We start from the raw sequence: 24,239 nt of genomic DNA, 5'->3' as shown, positions 1-24,239 counted from the left end.
TCATTATGTTAAAATAGTAAACAGTAAAGTATGTGCCTTGGTTAATTTAATCTATTGTAATCTGTAAATGTTTAGAACTTATTTGACCATGCTGTTTCAATGTGGTTTGATAGATACACACGCTTATTTCCTTTAAACCCGATTGTAAGATGAATTATAGACACAACTTAAATTTAACATGAAAACTCATTTGTGCACGAATCACGTGTTCTAGACACTGGTCCACTTCGCCTCATACGTTTGTATTTGTTAGAATTTTCAATGCACTTGTCCAACTAATGGCAGATTTCATCGAACGAAGCGGGTGTGTCTTATTATATGAATAAATTAATTTTGTTTTAATATTTTCAGACTAGTAGGTAAGTACTATTATTAGACTTCTATAGACTTCTTCAATGACAAAGTTGTTTATATGTCTTCAGGAATACAGACAAATAAATAACTTTGACATTCGATTGACGCGATGTCAGTGGTCGAGATCTTGAATAATTTTAAATACGTTTAATTTTGTACGTGTGCTTAGTTTTAGAGACTTAAGAAATAATGTGATTGAGGGCTAGGTCTAGGTGTTATATCTATTCTAACTTATTTATTTATATTCTTATTTTATTATTAATTATTATTAATATAAATTTGACTATTATAAACATGCGAATACAACCCAAACCAGCACTCCCTGTTAAATGAATGTGATCTGGATTGATTTCCATTGTGTTTTATAATCATTGTCCGTAAAACTAATGACTGTTTTTACGAACTATAACCTGAGGGCAAATTTTACGAAGGAATTGTCATTTTATCGAAATCTAATCTGTGCGTAATCGTTCTGCTTATCGAATTTCCTATTTTATAATTTAATTATAAATATACCTCAATGTTATAAAAGTTTACAATGAATTATGGTTTTGAAATTATGGTATATGGTAACATCATATCAGTTTGACTTAGATCCGAATAGATATAGAGTAGTCAAAGTTGGATTAGAATTGAGTCGGGAATATTTGGCAATCGTTATAAATTAGTATATTTGTGGCTCTGACATCAACTCTAGATTGGTGAGTAGATTTCTCCCACCATACGAATTACTAAAATGATCAATGCTGATGAAATTTATAAATATATATTGTCACTAAATCTTAGCGATAAGCACCTCTCTTACAACTTTCATGTAAATTTAGTATGTCTATGTTTATTTGTGTACTATGAAGAGTACTTTTAACGTAAAAAACCCTTCGTCATCAATTAAAACATACAGAGATGGCTCATTTCTACTGAATAAATACAGATTAATATCACTAAACAGAGTACTAAGAGAGGAAATAAGTAATTTAAGTGCCCTTATGTTAAGGAAACTGTAAAGCAATACAAATGTTTTATAAACAATGACAATCTACTTTATGTATTAAGTGAAATATATATATAATAAATGCAATAACAATATTATTTCATGACAACAGATAATATAACTATTACAATGAATACCACTGCAAAAATAATGTCCAATAAAAACATATTAAGGAGAATTTATAAAAGTACCGAACGTTTATCGATAATTCTGTCATTATCTTGGATTATGAGTGGATTATTGAATCGACTTCTGTTTCATTTAAAATATATATTTGATATAAGCGGTCAGACCACCGCTCTAAATATTTTATTAAACATAATAATTAAATAACTCGTTTCAACTTTCAGCTATGTTATAGAAACTAAATTCAGTATCTTATCTCCAAAAACGAAGAAAATGTTTTAATGTTATTATTTTTTTCACTATCTTAAGACATATTTTATATTATTTATAAAGAATTTTAGTACTGTATTCTAGAGATTTTTCATCTGTTTGCCCCCTTCTATTACCATTATCGACCGTTATTAATTTTTTTTTGCAGTACAAATATTATGCCGACTTAGTTAGTTATTTGGTAAAAATGGTATAATTGCACTGTAAGCTAAGGAATTACTGTTTAACTTTCTACACATAATCAAAGTTTGAGGGACGGTGACGAGGAAGTCTCACACGAGGAATAAATCTGTTGGGCCTTATATCCTCGATTAAAAATTGGTTACCATCTTGAGCTCTGACTTTACCCAAGTGATATGCTCCTACAATTGATACCAAAAGTGCTACAGTTGATCCAACAGCGACCAACGATATGGTCAAAGGATTCCAAAAGCTTGCTTTTTCGTTGTTAGTGGAATCTTCAGGTTTTGGATCGGGCTCAGGCTCAGGTTCAGGTGCAGGTTCAGGCTCTAGTTCGGGTCCCGGTTCGGGCTCTGGCTGTGGCTCTGGTTCCGGTTCGGGCTCTGGCTGTGGCTCTGGTTCCGGTTCGGGCTCTGGTTGTGGTTCTGGTTCCGGTTCGGGCTCTGGTTGTGGTTCTGGTTCCGGTTCGGGCTCTGGTTCTGGTTCCGGTTCCGGTTCGGGCTCTGGCTGTGGCTCTGGTTCTGGTTGTGGTTCCGGTTGTGGTTCTGGTTCAGGTTGTGGCTCTGGTTCGGGTTCCGGTTCAGGCTCTGGCTGTGGCTCTGGTTCTGGTTGTGGTTCCGGTTGTGGCTCTGGTTCGGGTTCCGGTTCAGGCTCTGGTTGTGGTTCTGGTTCTGGTTCCGGTTCGGGCTCTGGCTGTGGCTCTGGTTCCGGTTCGGGCTCTGGTTGTGGTTCTGGTTCCGGTTCGGGCTCTGGTTCTGGTTCCGGTTCCGGTTCGGGCTCTGGCTGTGGCTCTGGTTCCGGTTCGGGCTCTGGTTGTGGTTCTGGTTCCGGTTCGGGCTCTGGTTGTGGTTCTGGTTCCGGTTCGGGCTCTGCTTCTGGTTCCGGTTCCGGTTCGGGCTCTGGCTGTGGCTCTGGTTCTGGTTGTGGTTCCGGTTGTGGTTCTGGTTCAGGTTGTGGCTCTGGTTCGGGTTCCGGTTCAGGCTCTGGTTGTGGTTCTGGTTCCGGTTCCGGTTCGGGCTCTGGCTGTGGCTCTGGTTCTGGTTGTGGTTCCGGTTGTGGTTCTGGTTCAGGTTGTGGCTCTGGTTCTGGTTCCGGTTCCGGTTCGGGCTCTGGCTGTGGCTCTGGTTCTGGTTGTGGTTCCGGTTGTGGTTCTGGTTCAGGTTGTGGCTCTGGTTGTGGTTCTGGTTCTGGTTCCGGTTCGGGCTCTGGTTGTGGTTCTGGTTCCGGTTCGGGCTCTGGTTCTGGTTCCGGTTCCGGTTCGGGCTCTGGCTGTGGCTCTGGTTCTGGTTGTGGTTCCGGTTGTGGTTCTGGTTCAGGTTGTGGCTCTGGTTCGGGTTCCGGTTCAGGCTCTGGCTGTGGCTCTGGTTCCGGTTCGGGCTCTGGTTGTGGTTCTGGTTCCGGTTCGGGCTCTGGTTCTGGTTCCGGTTCCGGTTCGGGCTCTGGCTGTGGCTCTGGTTCTGGTTGTGGTTCCGGTTGTGGTTCTGGTTCAGGTTGTGGCTCTGGTTCGGGTTCCGGTTCAGGCTCTGGCTGTGGCTCTGGCTCTGGTTCAGGTTGTGGCTCTGGTTCGGGTTCCGGTTCAGGCTCTGGTTGTGGTTCTGGTTCTGGTTCCGGTTCGGGCTCTGGCTGTGGCTCTGGTTCCGGTTCGGGCTCTGGTTCTGGTTCCGGTTCCGGTTCGGGCTCTGGCTGTGGCTCTGGTTCCGGTTCGGGCTCTGGTTGTGGTTCTGGTTCCGGTTCGGGCTCTGGTTCTGGTTCCGGTTCCGGTTCGGGCTCTGGCTGTGGCTCTGGTTCTGGTTGTGGTTCCGGTTGTGGTTCTGGTTCAGGTTGTGGCTCTGGTTCGGGTTCCGGTTCAGGCTCTGGCTGTGGCTCTGGTTCTGGTTGTGGTTCCGGTTGTGGTTCTGGTTCAGGTTGTGGCTCTGGTTCGGGTTCCGATTCAGGCTCTGGTTGTGGTTCTGGTTCTGGTTCCGGTTCGGGCTCTGGTTCTGGTTCCGGTTCCGGTTCGGGCTCTGGCTGTGGCTCTGGTTCTGGTTGTGGTTCCGGTTGTGGTTCTGGTTCAGGTTGTGGCTCTGGTTCGGGTTCCGGTTCAGGCTCTGGTTGTGGTTCTGGTTCTGGTTCCGGTTCGGGCTCTGGCTGTGGCTCTGGTTCCGGTTCGGGCTCTGGTTGTGGTTCTGGTTCCGGTTCGGGCTCTGGTTCTGGTTCCGGTTCCGGTTCGGGCTCTGGCTGTGGCTCTGGTTCCGGTTCGGGCTCTGGTTGTGGTTCTGGTTCTGGTTCGGGCTCTGGTTGTGGTTCTGGTTCCGGTTCGGGCTCTGGCTGTGGCTCTGGTTCTGGTTGTGGTTCCGGTTGTGGTTCTGGTTCAGGTTGTGGCTCTGGTTCGGGTTCCGGTTCAGGCTCTGGTTGTGGTTCTGGTTCTGGTTCCGGTTCGGGCTCTGGTTGTGGTTCTGGTTCCGGTTCGGGCTCTGGTTGTGGTTCTGGTTCCGGTTCGGGCTCTGGTTGTGGTTCTGGTTCCGGTTCGGGCTCTGGTTGTGGTTCTGGTTCCGGTTCGGGCTCTGGTTGTGGCTCTGGTTCTGGTTGTGGTTCTGGTTCCGGTTGTGGCTCTGGTTCGGGTTCCGGTTTGGGCTCTGGCTGTGGTTCTGGTTCCGGTTCGGGCTCTGGTTGTGGTTCCGGTTCAGGCTCTGGTTGTGGTTCTGGTTCTGGCTGTGGCTCTGGTTCTGGTTCTGGTTGTGGTTCTGGTTCTGGTTTGGGCTCTGGCTGTGGCTCTGGCTGTGGCTCTGGCTGTGGCTCTGGCTGTGGCTCTGGCTGTGGCTCTGGCTGTGGCTCTGGCTGTGGCTCTGGCTGTGGCTCTGGCTGTGGCTCTGGCTGTGGCTCTGGCTGTGGCTCTGGCTGTGGCTCTGGCTGTGGCTCTGGCTGTGGCTCTGGCTGTGGCTCTGGCTGTGGCTCTGGCTGTGGCTCTGGCTGTGGCTCTGGCTGTGGCTCTGGCTGTGGCTCTGGCTGTGGCTCTGGCTGTGGCTCTGGCTGTGGCTCTGGCTGTGGCTCTGGCTGTGGCTCTGGCTGTGGCTCTGGCTGTGGCTCTGGCTGTGGCTCTGGCTGTGGCTCTGGCTGTGGCTCTGGCTGTGGCTCTGGCTGTGGCTCTGGCTGTGGCTCTGGCTGTGGCTCTGGTTGTGGCTCTGGTTGAGGTTCAGGTTCCGTATCATCAGATTTTACATTCAGATCTATTATTTGTAATTCATTCAAAATACTGTTAGGTTCCTTAGAAGGATTTGAATTTAAGAAACCGTTTAAAGTATCCGAATTACGTTTTACTCTGTGACGCTTTAATTCAGATTGAACTGCCGGGTGTTGTTTCATTACGATCGTATTTTGACCAGAATTCAGGTCCATTTGAATATACCCATAAGGGTCTAGTAAGATAATGTCATCATTAATACATAGACCTAAAAAGTTTATCTGAAATAAAAAATTGTCATAATATTACCTTATTTATAAAGATGATGCTTTGAAATTCACATTTATAATTGTACGGTTTCGCCTGCGGCTCCACCCGCCTTATTGTACCCGTGATGACATGTATGCAAAATTTCATTATGTTCATTTAAGTTTTTTTTATAGAATAGGAAGGCGAACGAGGACGAGGACGAGCATATGGGCCACTTGATGGTAAGTGGTCACCAACGCCCATAGACATTGGCATTGTAAGAAATATTAACCATCGCTTACATCACCAATGCGCCACCAACCTTGGGCACTAAGATGTTATGTCCCTTATGCCTGTAATTACACTGGCTCACCCTTTAAACCAGAACACAACAATAGAGTAACCATCAGTAAAGTGAATGTTTAGTGTTAGTATGTTCAGCTCAGTAGTTAAGATGTGAAAACGTAACAAACAAGTAAACAAAGTCACGTTCGCATTTGGCATTTATAATATTAGGAAAATAAAGATTAATTAATCTCGTGCTATTTAACCAATGAGATAAACTTTTGGTAAACGATCCAACACAACTAGGCTATTTTTTTAATATTTCGTATTATTATTATTTTTCTATAAATTTGCAATGCGTATTTGTTTTTATTTTAGTTATAGTTATAGAATATATTTGTATTTTAACTAAAAAAACTTGGTATGGAAATAAAGAAATTATGCATGTCGTATTTGTAAAATAAACGGATAATATTTAAATACAAACACACTTATAATTAGGATGCTGCTGTACTTACGTATCCAACGAAATCATCATGAATATCGAACACAATTGTATTCCAGCCATCGCTATATTCTTCATCAAACTTGTTATAGTCATAACTAACTTTTGGTATATCATGTTGATCAAATATATTAATTATCAATCCACTTTCATCCGAATTTAATCTGAAATAGACTGTTAAAGTGATACGACCAACGGAGAAACGCGAGAAAAACGTTGAGACGCAACTTCGTACGCCGCTTCGGATGCATTTCGCGTTCTCAAATCGCGGTTCGATCCCATATGATTCGTAGTCACATAAGAGCCATGCTAAATTTTCGCCACAGTTCCTGTTGCTTAAGCCATGATTGAGTTTAGTGTAGTTATCTTGCTGTAGATTTACTTTAAATACTAAACAAAATAGAACGATAATATTAAGCTTAAACATTTATTATTTCACTAGCATGTCTTCAGTAATGCTGTTAATAATGACACTGTGTGTATATCTTATCAAAGAACGATTTTAACGTCTTTTTTATGATAAAGTCACATTTAACAATACGGTATAATTAGTTATCTATTAGGAGATACTTGGCCCGATATCGCACGAAAATATGGCAGAGCTTCAATCGAATGAACTGATATTAGTTTATATATTTACTCCTGATATATGTAGACATAACACATTTTTAATCAATGCACACATGCCCGTTTCTACGCCTTTTATTATTTTTATAATAATAAATATCATGTCCATCGAATATTTTTCCAAAAAATATAAACGAACAAATTGACTACTCATTTTTCTATTCATTTCATATGAAGGTATCAAATGATAAAGCTTTATGCGAAAATAATGCGGTATTTTATTATTAATAGCATATGTGTTTTATATCAAAGGATGAGATTATTAAAAAAAAACTACTTTATTAAATATTAAGTCCTTACATATGAAATTGGCGTTTTGTGCGGGAGGAATATAAAGTCAATTTATTTTTGTAAAATATATTTAATTAATCAAAGTATGCACTGTTTTATCTATGCACTTTTGCCATCTCATAGGTAGTTTATCAATCCCTTAACTAAACAAACCATGGGAGGCGAGAATCAATAAACTCTGAATCTAAATTTGAATTTGGAATTCTTAACCTAAGAGGAGATATTTCGGATCAAAGTGGCCAGTACGACAAAATGCTAATTTCATATGTAAGCACGAAATATTATCATAATGACTTAAAATAAAATTATTTTTATTATTTATTTTAGAACTTTAACGGATTTGTTAAACTGACCAAACTGTATATTTTTTAAATGGTAGTACATATAATTTAGGTAGTACACTTAATTATTTTAAATGTGTGCTCTGTAACTAAATAGTTTCGAATTAAAAAAAATGCACATGATAAAATAAGGATGAAATCGTCAGTAGAAGAAAAAATCAGTAGAGCTATATATCGTTGGATTGTTTTTTTTCTGTGTCGATCTTTTTTCTGTATCGACATAGTCGTTATAATAGTTAATGTCAACGACATTGACATCGTCATCGTGGTAGTGCAAGCTAGTCTGGGTAGATACCACCCACTCATCAGATATTCTACCGCAAAACAGCAGTACTTGGTATTGTTGTGTTCCGGTTTGAAGGGTGAGTGAGCCAATGTAATTACAGGCACAAGAGACATAACATCTTAGTTCCCAAGGTTGGTGGCGCGTTGGTGATGTAAGCGATGGTTAACAATTCTTACAATGCCAATGTCTACGGGCGTTGGTGACCGCTTACCATCAGGTGGGCCATATGCTCGTCCGCCTTCCTTTTCTATAATAAAAAAAATCGTAAAAGTCAATGTCAAAGTAATAGTCATCAACTCGATCGACAAAATTGTTTTAATGATTGTCAATTTCATCGACTTCGATAATTATAATTCTTGATAGTAAGGTTTAGTTTTGTACAAAATATCACCCCAAATTACGAACTCGTGCTTTTTTTTTAAATATTCAAAAAAAGCACCATGTATATGTTTACATAAACATACATTATGTTAAATTATTGTGTTAGAATGTCAACAATTTATTTCTTTCTTTTAGAGTCTTCGCTCTCTCATTTTCAAGGGACTCCCAACAATCAGTCAGTAAAAATTATCTTTAGCTGATAATTATCAAAAGTATGTTCATGCTCTATGACTCAGTAAGTGTAATGATAAATGCATGATTTAAAAAATTAACTTAAGCTGTGTCGCAACGATTACTATCGCTGTTCTCTTATATACCTTATTTATTGTTGTATAATGGCATGTGTTACTACTCGGTAGCGATAGATGGCTGTAATAAAATCTGTCAGTTTCCTGAATCGCGCTGTCTAGATTCACTACTGTATACATATAACGTGAAAGTGATTTTGTTAAAATAATCATGTCAAAGTAAATATAGTGTGAGCAGTGGAAAGCACTTTATTAGTTTCTTTTTTCGTTTCGATTGATGTTTTGAAAGTATTGGTAAGTATAACATAGGATTAAAATATTTACAGACCTTTAAATCTTAAATATGATAAGACGGTCAATTTTTTTAATACACCCCCATATAAGGGCGTTGGCGACCATTTACCATCATGTGGCCCATATGCTCGTCGCCTACCTAAACTATAAAAAAAATATATATGGACATACCAAAAAGTCCATTTTTTTTCAGGGCAAAGACGAGGCTTTTATCTGCGTTGAAGAAATTAATGATTAAAAATTAGTTTAATGTGTATAATATTGAGTACCAATATATAAAAAATAAAAATATATATAAAAGTATTTGTTTATATATAATACTGACCGTGAACTCTTATAAATGCAAGAACGTCTCCAATCTCATTTTCCTCTGACTTGAAAAACACAATTATTTATGCTAATATCATATTCTTATCATAATATCTTCTACAATGCTTTTTCTTCTACCGGGTATCCTGTACAGTACAGTAACAGCCTGTGAATGGCCCACTAGTGGGCTAAAGCCTCCTCTTCCTTTTTAAGGAAAAGGTTTCATTCGTAAAGAGCACATTCGTGGCAGCCTTGGCGTTTGCGACGGAGCGGATAAGTTGCAGGAATGTCTGCGTTGGTTTGGCCACATGAGTCGCAGACCGCCAGACTATGTCGGAAAGGAAGAAGAAGGAGAAGAAGAATGAATGTTTCTTCCCTTGTCACGTATGTTCATATATCATTTATTAGATTGAGTTGCAACTAGAGGTAATGGATGTACAAACAAATTTAAAGACAAACAATTTTGACTTAGTCAAAATATTAAGTTACATTAAAAATATATACTTAACAATAACATACTATATAGCCTATGTCCCCTGAAATACCCTGAAAGTTTAATATCATAATAGCCTCATAGTATTTTTTTGCCTCTACTGATGAAAAGATGATTGGTTCATTTTAAGCGCAAGGTAATCGGAATTAGGAAGATGAGCTTATTTTTTTATGGTCTTAAAAAACATATTTAAAAAATAAAAATATACTGGCGAAAATTGTTTTACGGAATCTGCAAAATTTTTTTTTTACAAATTTTTTAAAGTTACGAGTTCTTAAATTATTTTCTGGAGCGACCGATCGACGCGTGACGTGACATCGCCCAACGTCGCTTGCTCGCCCATACAATTTTTGTAAGGTGATTATGGTGGTTACGTGATTCTTAATTTTATTTATATTTTAGTTAGTATAAAAAAAAAAAAAACTTTCATACATTTATTATACAGTACCATAGCATACTAATTTAACAAATAGAACTCGGGAAAAATACTTTTTCTATATATATTATCAACAAAAGCAAGTAGATATTTTCGTGATGAGCATTTTAATATGAGTACCTTAGTAGTGAAATTTGCCGTATATATACGTTTTTAGTTTTAGGATCAAAAATTTGATTTTTACAGGCTAGTTATTTTAGATATTAGTTTAATATAAACATAATTCAGAATGTTCGTAATACGGCCTTTTTTGACTACCGATAGTGTTGTCATAAGAGTATGTATAGGCGAAAAATACATTTCAATGGTAATCTTAGGTTTATTGTTAATGTTGAAGATGATTTGTGAACAACGACGTATCGGCAATGATATAAGTTGAAAAAATTATTAATGACTGCGATCCATTGAAATTGATTTTTACCATATTATGTTTTTTTGAATGTCAGGACGTTAGATTCCGCGGTCTATTGGAAGGTGAAGCCAAATTTGCCTCTAAAAGCTTTGTGTCGACAGCGGAAAGCACAAGTATCTAAATGAAGAATACTGACTTATTACCGATCACAATTTTTTTTTTAATTTACATCTTCCTAATTGTATTCGGTCCTGATTTAAATATTAGTTATTTTAAAATCTGATTAATATTTTGATGTACTTACATATAATAAAGTTGTAACAGGCTGATGTCTATACATTAAAGATTGAAAAAAACTAATATGGCGGGTCTTTAGAACGACAATTTTTAGTTTTTCTGTCTGTCTGTCTGTATGTTTGTACCCACATCACGCGAAAACTACTGGATGATGTATTGCTAGAGGTCTAACTTAAAATAAAGGCTACATTTTACCGCAGGAAAATACCTTATTCCGATTGTCTTTAATTTTATATTACCAGGGGCTCACGTTTCTTACTTAAACTTAATGCTAAATTAACAGTTTTTGAGGAAACTAGTGCTGTACTTACATGAACAGATAAGTTAGTTGTTGTGTATTGTTGTTACTAAAAAAATCATATAATATATGGCACTGTTTATATGTTAAAGGTTTGTCTCAACCGATTACAACTAATCTCATACGATAATAACAAAACATTATTTAGCTTTGTTTCATCGAAAGCAGAAGTCGAAAAAAAAGTAGCCATAGATTAAAAGAGAATAGAATAAAAGGACGAAAAAAGTTAAACAGAAATTACAAATAAGAACAGGACGACTCTATTGCTAGGTAGCTTTTCCTATACCAAAATATTAACCTTTATAAAGAGGTAAAATTTGATTTTTTGTATGTTTGCTTGTTTAACCTTAAAAACTACTAAACCGATTTTAAGAATAATTACATCTACTTTGTTATCAGTTAGTGACATTAGCTATATTTTATTTTCAAAATAATCAGAGATCCCCACGAAAATTGCAATAATGTAACCCAATGTATCATTTTTTTCCTATAGGAGTCATTATGAAAAAAAGTCATTATTTAGCGTGCGTTGCGAAAACTATTGATGATGCCTCAAATAATGTATTGCATGCTTATAATACTCATTATTACCTACCAAAAAGTTCACTAGGCTTCACATCTAACTATTATAGTTAAATCACAATAGCTGTTTTTATTCAAATTAGTCAATAAAAACACGGGCAGAAACGAAAGATGATGACATTCGTATGATATTAATATCAATTAAATAACCTTATAATAAAGGTTGATTATATACATTTAAATTACTCTTTAAATTATTCGAAGCGGACCTTTCGTTTAGAAGTTAGGTCTGGTATAATAACGCAAAAAGTAAGAAAATGCCGCGATGTGAGCGAACCACGGATAACGGGAGCGAACAGTAGTACTACGCTTAATCTATTATTTGCCTATACCTTTTATCTTTTGTTACTTAGAAACAATTGATTTTTTTAATTTTATTATTTAAAAATTTATAACTATATAAAAAAATATCGTCCGCGTTACCAAAAATATGATGGTGGCCATCGTAGTGGCGGGGAAGTAGCCAGCGCAAAGATTTTTTTTATTTTGATTACCCGTACGAAGTCGGGGCGGGTATTTTATATTAAAAAAAAAATAATTCTTATGGAAAAAATGTGTTAAAATTATGATAAACATAAAATAAAAAGAGAAACTGTTTCGTTAATTTTTCATTAAATAACTTTTAAAATATTTCGTATGCTTAGGTCTTTGTTGTTACCGTAGGTTAGACGCCTGTTTAAGCTTTGTAAAATTTTAAGCGCATGTCGTGTCTGCGTCGAGAAAAATTAAATATCATTTTGTTTTGTGGAACAATAAACATAAAATAAAAATAAATTAAAACTGAGAAGTGTATATATGTTTTATCACAAATTAATAATCACTGTTATGTTTTAAATTACTTTTGAGCATTACTAAAATAATATAATGGTAACGCCATCTGCTATCGCCCATAAAAATATTGCTTAAATAATTCGTCTTAGTTCTACCTTTTTACAATAGATGGCACTAGTTGTGTTGTAACTTATCAATTACATTGCTTTGTTATGTTCAGTTGACTAATTCGATTTTTTTAAAGCACTACCTACGAGACAGGGATTATGAGATATAAATTAATTACTTGATTACTTAAGTAATTACAGAGACAAAATGTCTTCACAGAAAGAATATTATTATAGTAGTAATTGTATTTGATTATAAACTAAAGGAATCATCTCACGTTATCATGTTGAGCGGTTGGCTCAACATGATAACTTAAGCTTGGTGCGGGTTTTGATTTTGTGTACCAACACCAAATACAATTAATACATAATTGTTACATCGTGTGATATTAATATTATAAATAGGTGGGTTTACTATTTTTTTATCACATTCGACTCCGCCGAGCAGGATCGGCCCTTTCTCGTTTCCGCTCCGCCGTCTCCTTCTGGACCATGACGGTGTTACAGAAGGAGGTTACGACCCTTCACACCGATTCCCTGCGGAGCATCACCGACACGATTGCTCGCAGGGACAGGTCTTGTCCGACTTCGCGGACCGCATTCCACACGGGGCACGCCTCCAGCGTATGTTGAGCGGTGTCCCGGTCCGCACCGCAGTGGTGGCACATCACCGACGATTACATCGAGCCACTAGACCAACGAGGCAGTCAGTTTTATAATAATAAGTAGTCGGATGGACAAATGAGCCAACTGATGGTAAGTGGTCGCTACAGTCCATAGATGTTGGCTATGTAAGAAGTGGCATTTCTTATATCGCCAATGCGTCACCCTTCAATCCGAAACACAACAGTACTTAGTGTAATTTGTGTTGTTCGGATAAATATAAGGATAAATAAGTATATACACGAAAACGTAAAAATTCTACAAAGATTTCCAAAAAGTCTGCATATGTCATAGGTAGTATTTTTGTTTATTTTCTTAAATAAAACTTTATTTTAATATTTATGTATATAAGAGGTATTATTAATCTTGATCAAAATAATTAAAAAGGATTATTTATTTTGCGGTTTTTACTAACTACTAACATTGCCTAACAAATGAAAATATTAATATGAAACAAATAAATATTTTAGTATCAATAAATATAAAAAAAAAATTATTAAAATCTAATATAATATCTAGGATATGTAAATTTCTGTCTTCGTGGTCTGTTTAAAACAGGTGTACCATTCAAGTGTACGTTGGGTTTGAAAACCCAACACTGTCTTTTGATGCATTCTATTCTGGCTGCAACGGCTGTTACTTAATATTGATATCCATTTACTTTTATATTATATATTTAACACAAAGACAAACAAAATAAACACAGGATATAGGATTTACAAGTCTTGTGAGGTGACACGCGAGATTATCGCTTAAGGCGTGATTCTTCCAGGCATGTGGAAAGGCAGGCCGAAAAATGATTATAAAAACTACTCTGTACAAAAAGAGTAAGCTTTTATTGATTCAATGGCACAATTATTTTTGGGAACGGCAATGTTACTTCCGAATTTTAAGTAGTTAGGGCCAATCGGATTATGGTTTTTATCTGTCAGATAGAACACATTGCAATTTTTTAATCTTTAAAAGTAATTTAAATCTTTGCATTAAGATATTATTATAAAAGTTAAGTGTCAATGTTATGTCGTCTTTTTTTTTACCCAACTAACGACTTTTTTCTTACCCAATAACATATTATATTTATGTAAATATACTTTTTAAATAAGCAGAATTCAATTATGAATTTGTTTTAAGTTGACATTTTATTTGTGCAAAAGTTAAAGTAAAGTAAAGTTACAGCCTGTGTATATCCCACTGCTGGGCTAAAGGCCTCTTCTCCCTTTTTTTGAGGAGAAGGCTTGGAGCTTATTCTACCATGCTCCAATATGGGTTGGTGGAATACACATGTGGCAGAATTTCAGTGAAATTAGACACATGCAAGTTTCCTCACGATGGTTTCCTTGATTGTAAAGCACGAGATGAATTTATCATTTGTGTACAATTTAATAAATATTTTAATGCGTGCCACATTTAGTGTTTGTTTTCCAAACAAAAAAAATAATGGAAAGGTTAATCAAGCCGAACAGGCGATACGAAAGTCGATTCCAGAGGTGAACGAGCAAAGATAAATAAGCAACTTTTGCCTTCAATTGTTATAACATCAGAAGTTGAAGTCTAATTAATCTATAGCAATATTGTGATCAGCCCCGACGGCCGGGGCTTAAAAGATAGGGTGTAACCCTAGGACCGTAGATGCGTGAGGTGGGGGCCTCGGGTGTCCTATTTCAGACGGTACTGGTTACTGGTGGTAGGGCTTTGTGCAAGCTCGTCTGGGTAGGTACCATCCACTCATCAGATTTCTGCAAAACAGCAGTACTTGGTATTCCCGGTTTGAAGGGTGAGTTTTTTTTTTTTTTTTTTTTTTTTTTTTTTTTTTTTTTTTTTTTTTTTTTTTTTTTTATAGTAAAGGAAGGCGGACGAGCATATGGGCCACCTGATGGTAAGTGGTCACCAACGCTCTTAGACATTGGCATTGTAAGAAATGTCAACCATCGCTTACATATCCAATGCGCCACCAACCTTGGGAACTAAGATTTTATGTCCCTTGTGCCTGTAATTACACTGGCTCACTCACCCTTCAAACCGGAACACAACAATATCAAGTATTGCTGAGTGAGCCAGTGTAATTACAGGCACAAGGGAAATAACATCTTAATTTCCGAGGTTGGTGGCGCATTGGCGATTTAAGCGATGGTTAACATTTTTTATATCAACACGAATCTGCAGCCTCTCCAATCCGTGGCGAGGCCGGCCATCGAAGTAGTCGCCCACGGGAGCCATATCCCGTTCTGAAGGGTTCCACTGCGTGAAAAAAAGTTATTATTATGATGAAACTTGTTGGCGAAGGTATTATCGAAATTTTGTAAGTAATATTAAAATGAATATAAGATGTTAAGTCGAACAGTGCTGTGTCTAAACTAATATTATAAATGCGAAAGTAACACTGTCTGTCTGTTGCGCTTTCAACGCTAAACTACTGAATCGATTTTGATAAACTTTAGTATGAAGTGAGCAACCCCCTAAAAACGCAGACGAAATACTATTTACAGATATTCATCAAGAAATGATTATATTTCCTAATGTAGCAGAGTAAGCAACTCGCATGGAATTTATAAATCTATATAGCTAGTTCCAATTCCTTTCGCTATTGGAATATACTTTTGGATTTTACGTGGTATATCGCTAGTCAACATAATCACTATATTCATCTGTAATATACTTTATATATTCGATAACAATTATATCAAAATCTATAATCAAGATTTTCTCTGTAATGAGTTAATCGTTATTTTCGACTGATCTGAAATTAAATTATTTTACAATTCGTAGGGCTTCGTGCGAGTCCGTCTGGGTAGGTACCACCCATTCATCAGATATTCCACCACTAAATAGCAATATGTCGTTATGTTACGGATTGAAGGGTGAGTGAGTCAGTTTGACAAGGCGAAGCGTGAAGAGGCATCTTGCGGGCCGGCAAGGCGGGGGCGGCTAGTGCAGAACATTCTTTCTGACTGTTCTGGCCGTCGTCGCGTTTGGACTCTATTACCACTTACCATCAGGTGGAGTAGAGTCATTTGCCTTCCCGGCAAATATGAAAAAATAAAGTTTGACAAGCACAAAAGACATAATGCCTTAGTTCCTATGGTTGGTGGCGCGTTGACGATGTATGGAAATGTTAATATTTCTTACATAGACAATGTGTATGGGCAGTGGTCCACCACTTACCATCAGGTGGCAAATTCGCCCGTCCACATACAATAAAAAAAAGTACTAACCTATCGGATTGCTGGAAAGGTTCTCCTGCTGAAGAGAAGTATGGTGCTGACTCAACCAGCTGCATATTTCTTCTAGTAGAATCTCGTACGATGTATGCAGGTTTCCTTACGATGTTTTTCTGATAAGATTCTAACCACTGTATCAGTTTATCATATCAAGATTACATCTATAAATAATCAAATATATATCTGATTATTTTCGATAGATGTCTAAGTTATTAAATATATTTCGCTTATTGTATTTATTTATATCAAGATTCAAAATGTTCTAGAAAGTACATAATAATGATGACTGGTCAAAAAAGGAAGATTTAAAGCTTGTATTTCGTGAGAGTTATACGTTTGAAGTTTATACCCGACCGATGGTACTAAAAAATGACTTCCAAGATTTTTTTTTGTGACGTGATTTTAAACTTTGCATGACGTCACATATATCGAAGAATGACTTATTGATGCTTACGACTCCATCATTATGTTTATCTATTCAATTCGTCGATCACTACTAAGAACTTCTACTTTATACCAGGTTACATGTTTTTTTTATATGTAATTATTTTTTTATAGAATGGGAAGGTGGAGCATACGGGTCACCTGATGGTAATTGGTCACCAACGCCCATAGACATTGTTAATAAAATTTAATTTAAGAAATGTTAACCATCACTCACATCACCGATGCGCTACCAAACTTAAGAATTAAGATGTTATGTCCCTTGTGCCTGTAATTACACTGGCTCATTCACCCTTCAAACCGGAACACAACAATACCAAATACTGCTGTTTTGCGGTAGAATATCTGATGAGTGGGTGGTAACTACCCAGACGAGCTTGCACAAAGCTCTACCACCAGTAAACCACCTCAAATCCAACCATGTTATAGAGGGTATAGTTTTCTACCATTATCTTATATAACGTCGAGTCTATTCAACTTTCCAAGTTCATGTTGTCTTTTAACTGTGTAAATGGAATTGTCGAACCAATAAGTTCTTGTTAGTGATCGAAGATTCAATTACAATAATACTAAATACTTATACTTTTAAGTAAGTTACAAATAACAAACCATAAAACTGCTTCTAAAAGTGACGTCAAATTTCAAATGATTTTTTTACAAAATAATTGAAAAACAATTGAAAAAATCGATTCGCTTTTTGAATGATATCGTGTTTACTAAAATATAATTGACGTATTAGTCTCGATTGATTATGAATACTCAATATTATGTCTTAAATGTTCCTTCGCTTTAAAACGGTAAACGGTATTTTTAATAACTTTACAGTACTGTTTTAAGTTTGGGGGGACTTAAAGTCAGTGAAATAGTCGAGAGGCATGAAGCGGTTATAATGACACTCGACGCTTACAAGATCGAGGTGTGGATAACTATTTAATCTAGGCGAGATTATATGAGCTGAAGCCATTTTGTTTCATATAAATCTATGTATTAATCAATTACAATATATAATTAGTAACTTGGTAGGGCTATGTGCAAGTCCGCCTGGATAGGTTATATTCTATCAATCTCAAAATATTTTTTATTCAAATAGACTTTTACAAGTACTTATGAATCGTCAAGCGCTACCGTATCGCTAAATAACATCTTAGTTTCCAGGGTTGGTGGCGCATTGGTGATGTTATGAAGGGGTAATTCTAACAGCGACAATGTCTCTTGGCGATGATGAACACTTACAACCAGATGGCAAATTTCCCGCCTACATATTTAATAAAAAAAAAAAATATATCGTCAATAGTCATTATTGGTACTGCAAGACCAAGCGTTTACCATTCCATACACGACGAATGCGCCACTAAACACGCGAAATAGTAAAGAACACAGCATTTGTTGTTTTTAGAGAAATAATAAAAATACGCCATTACCATTTTAATCCCAAAACTGACACATTTTAAACTTATGTCAATATATTACTAATTATTACTTGCCAGTGCCGGCAATATTCACATATATTGCAGAAAAGGGAGTAAAAGTCCCACTTTTACCACTAACTCGTTTACCACCAAAAGGGACCGGGTATCATTCCAAAGGTTTTCTCTTGGATCATTCCCTGGATGTCGGAGTGAGCTATGGTAGTCATTTTAAAATTTAAGCAGAGAGGTATGTTAATTTGTTGCAATTAGTGGAGAAGAACAAAAACATAAAACATATACATAAAAACCCACTTTAAAAGAAAAACAGAGGTGTAGTCAACCCAGTTGAAAGAAAGTTTCTTCTAATTAAAAAGTACAATGAAGTAACAATGTTTTATAGTAATTAAATTAAAAAAGGTATGGTGATAAAATTATAATTAATAATTAAAAAAAAAATATTTCTCTTTCAGTCATGATTAATTTTACATTCGAAAGTAGAAGACCATTGTTTAACTAATCACCAGCTGAACAACATTTGTAAGTTAATATTACATAGTGACAATAACATTTATTAATTCAGACTTACTTCAGACTTACGTGATCGAATTATGTAAATTAGTATGTTGTTAATTTATTTATATTACTAATATATAGTAGTACAGTAACAGCCTATTAATGTCCCACTGCTGGGCTAAGGCCTCCTCTCCATTTTGAGGAGAAGGTTTGGAGCTTATTCCACCACGCTGCTCCAATGCGGGTTGGTAGAATACACATGTGGCAGAATTTCAATGAAATTAGACATATGCAGGTTTCCTCACGATGTTTTCCTTCACCGTCAAACACGACATGAATTATAAACACAAATTAAGCACATGAATATTCAGTGGTGCTTGCCCGGGTTTGAACCCACGATCATCGGTTAAGATTCACGCGTTCTTATCACTAGGCCATCTCGGCTTTTTTGGGGGCCCTGGTCTCCTCGGTAAGTGGGGGTCCTGGTCTCCTCGGTAAGTCATAAATACGTGTAATGACGTAGGTACGCCATGAGATGAATTCGACTTTGACTAATATATACTGTGGTCGAGATTCGATAACATTCTTCGTCCATATCTCTCTCACAGTAGGTTATAGATAAAATAATTTACAATACATTCCAATTGTTATAAATATTAAAAAATGTTTGTCTATTTACAACACTCATGTATTTTTATATAGATAACGTTAATATTACTTGATATGATATGAAAATAATTCTAATACCTATTACATATTCTGAAACTTGTTCCTTATTGTTCCCTTAGGCTTGGGCTCTACCGTCACTTGACGGTAAAGCCCAAGCCCTTAGGGTTGCCCTTTCATGTCTATTCTACAGATAAACAGCACTACTTAGCAGTTTTGTATAGGCCATACCTCACAAGGAACGTAACTTCCTAAGGTTGGTGGTGCATTGTCGATGTAAGGATTGGTTAAAATTACTGACATTATTGAATATGACTGCTAGCTTGCATTATTGAGCCTTTATTATATTTTTTCATATTAATATTGTATTAATAAATTGTGCAATAAATGCAGTTATTTAAAATATTCTACATAACATTAACAGAAAGATTTAACACAGTTCTTGTCTTCTATTCTTATGTATCTGTTTATCTACTTTTATTTTTTCATATATTGCCAAATTGGATTGAAAACAATCATGCATAGATTGCGTATGAAAACAAGCACTATTAATAATAACTAAGCACAAAAACTACTTTTTGGTAAGCGGTTACAAGTTACACCTGCCTATAGACAATGGTGCTGTAAGGGAGTCTGGGAATAGAGGCTCGCATAGGTAGGCCAACAAGCGATCCCGTGACAGCCTACGAATAGCCAGAATGGATACCGCTGATTTTTAGTGGGTGACTCCCAAATACTTCCCACTTCACGTTTTGGAAACGCGTAAATGCGTTTTTTCAGCGAAATAAAAAAAAAATGGTTATTCAGCTAGAAATCGGAGGTTGTTTTTTTTTATTTCATTAGTTTTAATATATTTTGTGCTACTGAATTACACCGTTATCATTTTTATTCATTCATTAGCATTATGATCTGATAATCGAACACTCCTTATCATCTTATCGATATAATCTCTGATTTCTCACCGCGCAAACATTACACGAACGCTTATAATATTCTAACCCTAAACGTCTATAAAATATGACATATTATATTTTATACAATTTATTTCCTATTTTAATGTTACTGGATTAACAGATTGTGTGAATCTACCAATAAAAAAATATCTTACTTATAATATGATGTTTATAATTTGCTGTTCCTATTTGTATGTTAAATAAAGGTAGGTTTTGTTTTAAGAATATTTTAAAATATATTACAAATAATGTTTAAGTTCTAATTTATTGCTTATAAATTTATTTATTTATTGTTTTAATATGAATGGAGTTCTGAACAAGGGCGTTTTTTCACGCCACAATAACTGTGCCTGTTGTACAAGACACAGGTACAGTCTTGCGTGGAATATTGCTCGCACATTTGGGATGGCTCCACTAAGTACCTACTGGAGGCCTCGGATCGGTTGCAGAGACGTGCGGTCCGCATTATTGACGACGTAAAGGTCACAAATACCCTCAAATCTTTACAATTGCGTCGAGAGATAGCAGCGCTGAGAGCTTTCTATCGAATGTACCACGGCGAGTGCTCTGAGGAATTATTCTCTCTAATTTCTACTTCCCCCTTCCTTCATAAGCTTACGCGAGCTGGCTCTCGATGTCACCGTCTAACTGTGGCATCAATTCCATCGCGCACAAAGAAATTTGGCATGTCCTTTCTTTGTCGCACTTCCAAAAAATGGAATTCCTTACCAGCTCACGTGTTCCCCTCCTCTTACAACCCGGGTTATTTCAAACGAGGCGTGAAGAGGCATCTTGCGGGTCGGCAAGGTGAAGGCGGCTAGTGCAGAACATTCTTCCCGACTGCACTGGCCGTCGTCGCGTTTGGATTCTACTATCACTTACCATCAGGTGGAGTAGAGTCATTTGCCCTCCCGGCAAATATAAAAAAAGTATTTAAATTATGATAAAAGTGATCTGTTTAAAAAAACAAAAAGTCATATAAAACTCGAGCCCATAAAAAAATCATCCCCTTTCAATTCCATTCCCATCAAATTTAAATAGGACCAAACAGGAAGTAAACCCAAATAAAAATTAATTTCTAAATTAATTTATAAATGACGGCGATCTGAGATTACAAAAAAATAAATATAACAATACAAAATACAACTGAAATGAAAACGTCTTCTTTTTTTTGAAGTTTGTTAAAAAAGAAAAGAAGACCGCGGTCAAGGAATGATAAAATGTTAAAATTGAGAATATAGAAACAGATGAAATGAGACGGACGTACAAGGAATGTAAGGAAATGGAAGCAGAAGTAGTGTATCTAGTACTGCAACGCAAATTAGACTTTAAAATACGCTGGAATACTTACAAACTGAGAAAATTTTCTGTGCAGCAATCAGGGCTAAAGAGTATAAGGGATAAATGTTGTACAAATGTAGTTGTAAAAGTGAAGGTTGCAAGCACAGAGCGTATGAGAAAACTTTGGTATTTTGGTCATTATAATTGTAAAAGCGTTATCAATGAAGTTAAATTTTGGAATCTTTGTATTGTAAATGAGAATTTATATATTATTATTACGAAGATAAAGTATATTAGTATACTTTATATTAAGTTTATTATTCGACTACAAAGAGTTATACCGATATACTGACCTTTGTCCTGCTAAAGAAGTATATTAAATGCACAAAAACGTGCAACAAATGTAAATATTGATTGTCACTTCTCATTATCTATTTGATAATGGAAATTCGTAAAAATTATATCGACTTTTCTAGAAATTGTGACGTATATATTATCAATACAAGAATGAGGCGTAATCCAATTACGCATGGTTAGTAATACAGTGGGATATACGATTCATACAATAGTTATCAATTGTGAAACAAAGAATTATATAAAGTCATCACGGGACGCCTGGCAAATGTGAAACGAAATTGATGGTTATTGAAAGAAATTATAGTTAAAGATAAAATATATACTAAAGAAAAATAAATATATTTTGTCTTATTATTACAATGATATATGAACCCGCATTAGAGCAGCGTGGTGGAATAAGCTCCAAACCTTCTCCTCAAAGAGGGAGAGGAGGCCTTAGCCCAGCAGTAGGACATTTACAGGCTGTTAGTGTGCTGTATATAGTGAACACACTCACAATACAGTAGAGAAGGCGGCCGAGCATGACGGTATAAGAACCGTTCGCCGTCACGGTATATAAGTTGATCTTAGCGGTCTAAGTGGGATAGAAGTTTCAAATAAAATAAACGTTAAGAAACGATTATGTGCAAAGGGTAAACCAGCGATTTGATAAAAACATAAAAGCATCTTGAGCATTTGCATTTTATTTGGAGTTATTACAAGACCAAACAACAATACTTAGTATTGTTGTCTTCCAGTTTGAAGGGTGAGTGAATTATGTATGTATATGCATATATATAGTCCTCCTCATCGATTTCGATGACGGCGACCCTAGAAATTAATTGTTATTTCTAGCATGAGCCCTAATGTGGCTCGCTAGACCAAATTTGGTTTTAAAAACCCTACGACACGTGTTACAATACAATTGGCCCACAGAGTTGTATGTGTATGTGTAGGATGGCTTAGGTCTCTCTTTTCTTAACTGGCGCTTTTCGTCTAGTGCGTGAAGGCGGTTTTCCTCAAACGTTTTGATGTTTTTGTAGATGGTAGAGCGCCAAGATGCCCTTTGGGAAGCGAGCTCCTCCCAACACTCTATGCCAACGTCACAAGCTTTTAGATGTCTTTTAAACACGTCCTTGTATCGCAAATACTGACCACCATGCTTCCGTTTGCCTTTAGCTAACTCCGAATAAAATACAGCTTTAGGCAAACGACGATCGTCCATGCGTAGGACATGCCCACACCATCTGTGTTGACGTTGCATCAGAAGAGCTTAGGGACGTGATCCTGCCACTTGATACGTAAAATTGAACGTAGACACCTTAGGTGATATGTGTCAAGTTTTTTGATGTCTGATTTGTAGATACACCATGTCTCTGAGCCATATAATAGAACAGGGATAATTAGTGTCTTATAGACACTAATCTTTGTCTCTAATTTGTGGTCATGGGATTTCCACACACGATCAGTAAGTCTTCCGAAATTGGCGGCAGCGTAGGCAATGCGTGATGGGATTTCCGAAGCCAATGTGTTGTCAGATCGAATGTTGCTCCCAAGATATTTAAAGTGAGTGACTTCCTTTAGTGGTTTCCCATCCAGATTTAGTGCCGTTGGATCTGCTTGGAAATATCTTGGTGGTTGTTTGATGATTTGTGTCTTAGTAGCACTTATAACCAGGCCAAACCGTTGACAAAATTGGTGGAGTACGTCAACATAGTTTTGGAGATGTTCCATGCTGTCGGACATGAGACATACGTCATCAGCGTAAAGTATCTCCAATATGGAGATCTTTTGGATCTTAGTCTTCGCCCGAAATCTTGAAATATCAGACACGCCCTTCTCTGTCCTGACATTAAGTTGAATTTGGTTTCTGCACCTCTTCAGCGCGTCTCTCATTACCACAGCAAAGTATATGGCGAAAAGTGTGGGTGCCATGACACATCCTTGCTTTACTTCGCTAGTTATTACAATATCCTCAGACAATTCGTTTTCGTGATGAACCTGGGCTTTCATGCCAACATGAAGTTGGCGAACCAAATTCACGAATTTCTTCGGATACCCCAATTTTTGCAGAACAAGCCAAAGAGCATCGCGTGGTACCCTATCAAATGCCTTCTCTAAATCAACAAAGCACATGAATAGGGGCTGTTGGTGTTCGAGACTTTTCTCCTGAAGTTGCCTTACAATTGAGATGGCGTCAACAGTTCCTCTACTGGGACGAAAGCCACATTGGCTTTCGGGAAGATGCTGTTCAGCCAACTCACTGAGACGGGAGTTTATGATGTGAGCAAGGATTTTGCCGGCACTGGAGAGGAGCGATATACCTCGGTAAGTGCTACAATCGGAAACATGGGAGATGTTTCACTTCACTCGTCCCTACACCTGTGCTCCGATGGTCCGGTAAACCGGAACGATCGGCAGTAAATAAGTAAGTGAACAATGTACAATATACATGTACACATGACATAACATATTAGTTTTCTAGGTTGGTGACGATTGGCGATCGCCATGTCTATGGGATGT

The 24,239-nt window shown here is 37.1% G+C and overlaps 1 protein-coding gene across 1 annotated transcript; it reads right to left on the bottom strand.

The window, feature by feature from the left end:
• Positions 1-1,972: 1,972 nt before the first annotated feature.
• LOC126773479 (cell surface glycoprotein 1-like) lies at positions 1,973-23,651 on the bottom strand. The gene is made up of 3 exons (XM_050494431.1): positions 23,292-23,651; positions 22,651-22,899; positions 1,973-5,362 (listed from the first exon to the last, which is right to left on the bottom strand). The coding sequence occupies exons 1-3, from the start codon at positions 23,649-23,651 to the stop codon at positions 1,973-1,975; spliced, it is 3,999 nt and encodes a 1,332-aa protein (XP_050350388.1).
• Between the last annotated feature and the right edge of the window lie 588 nt (positions 23,652-24,239).

This window comes from Nymphalis io, chromosome 14, assembly GCF_905147045.1.
Source record: "Nymphalis io chromosome 14, ilAglIoxx1.1, whole genome shotgun sequence".
In the NCBI taxonomy this organism is placed as follows: domain Eukaryota; kingdom Metazoa; phylum Arthropoda; class Insecta; order Lepidoptera; family Nymphalidae; genus Nymphalis; species Nymphalis io.
Note: the sequence above shows the minus strand (reverse complement) of the source record. Positions and strands in the feature narration are given on the sequence as shown.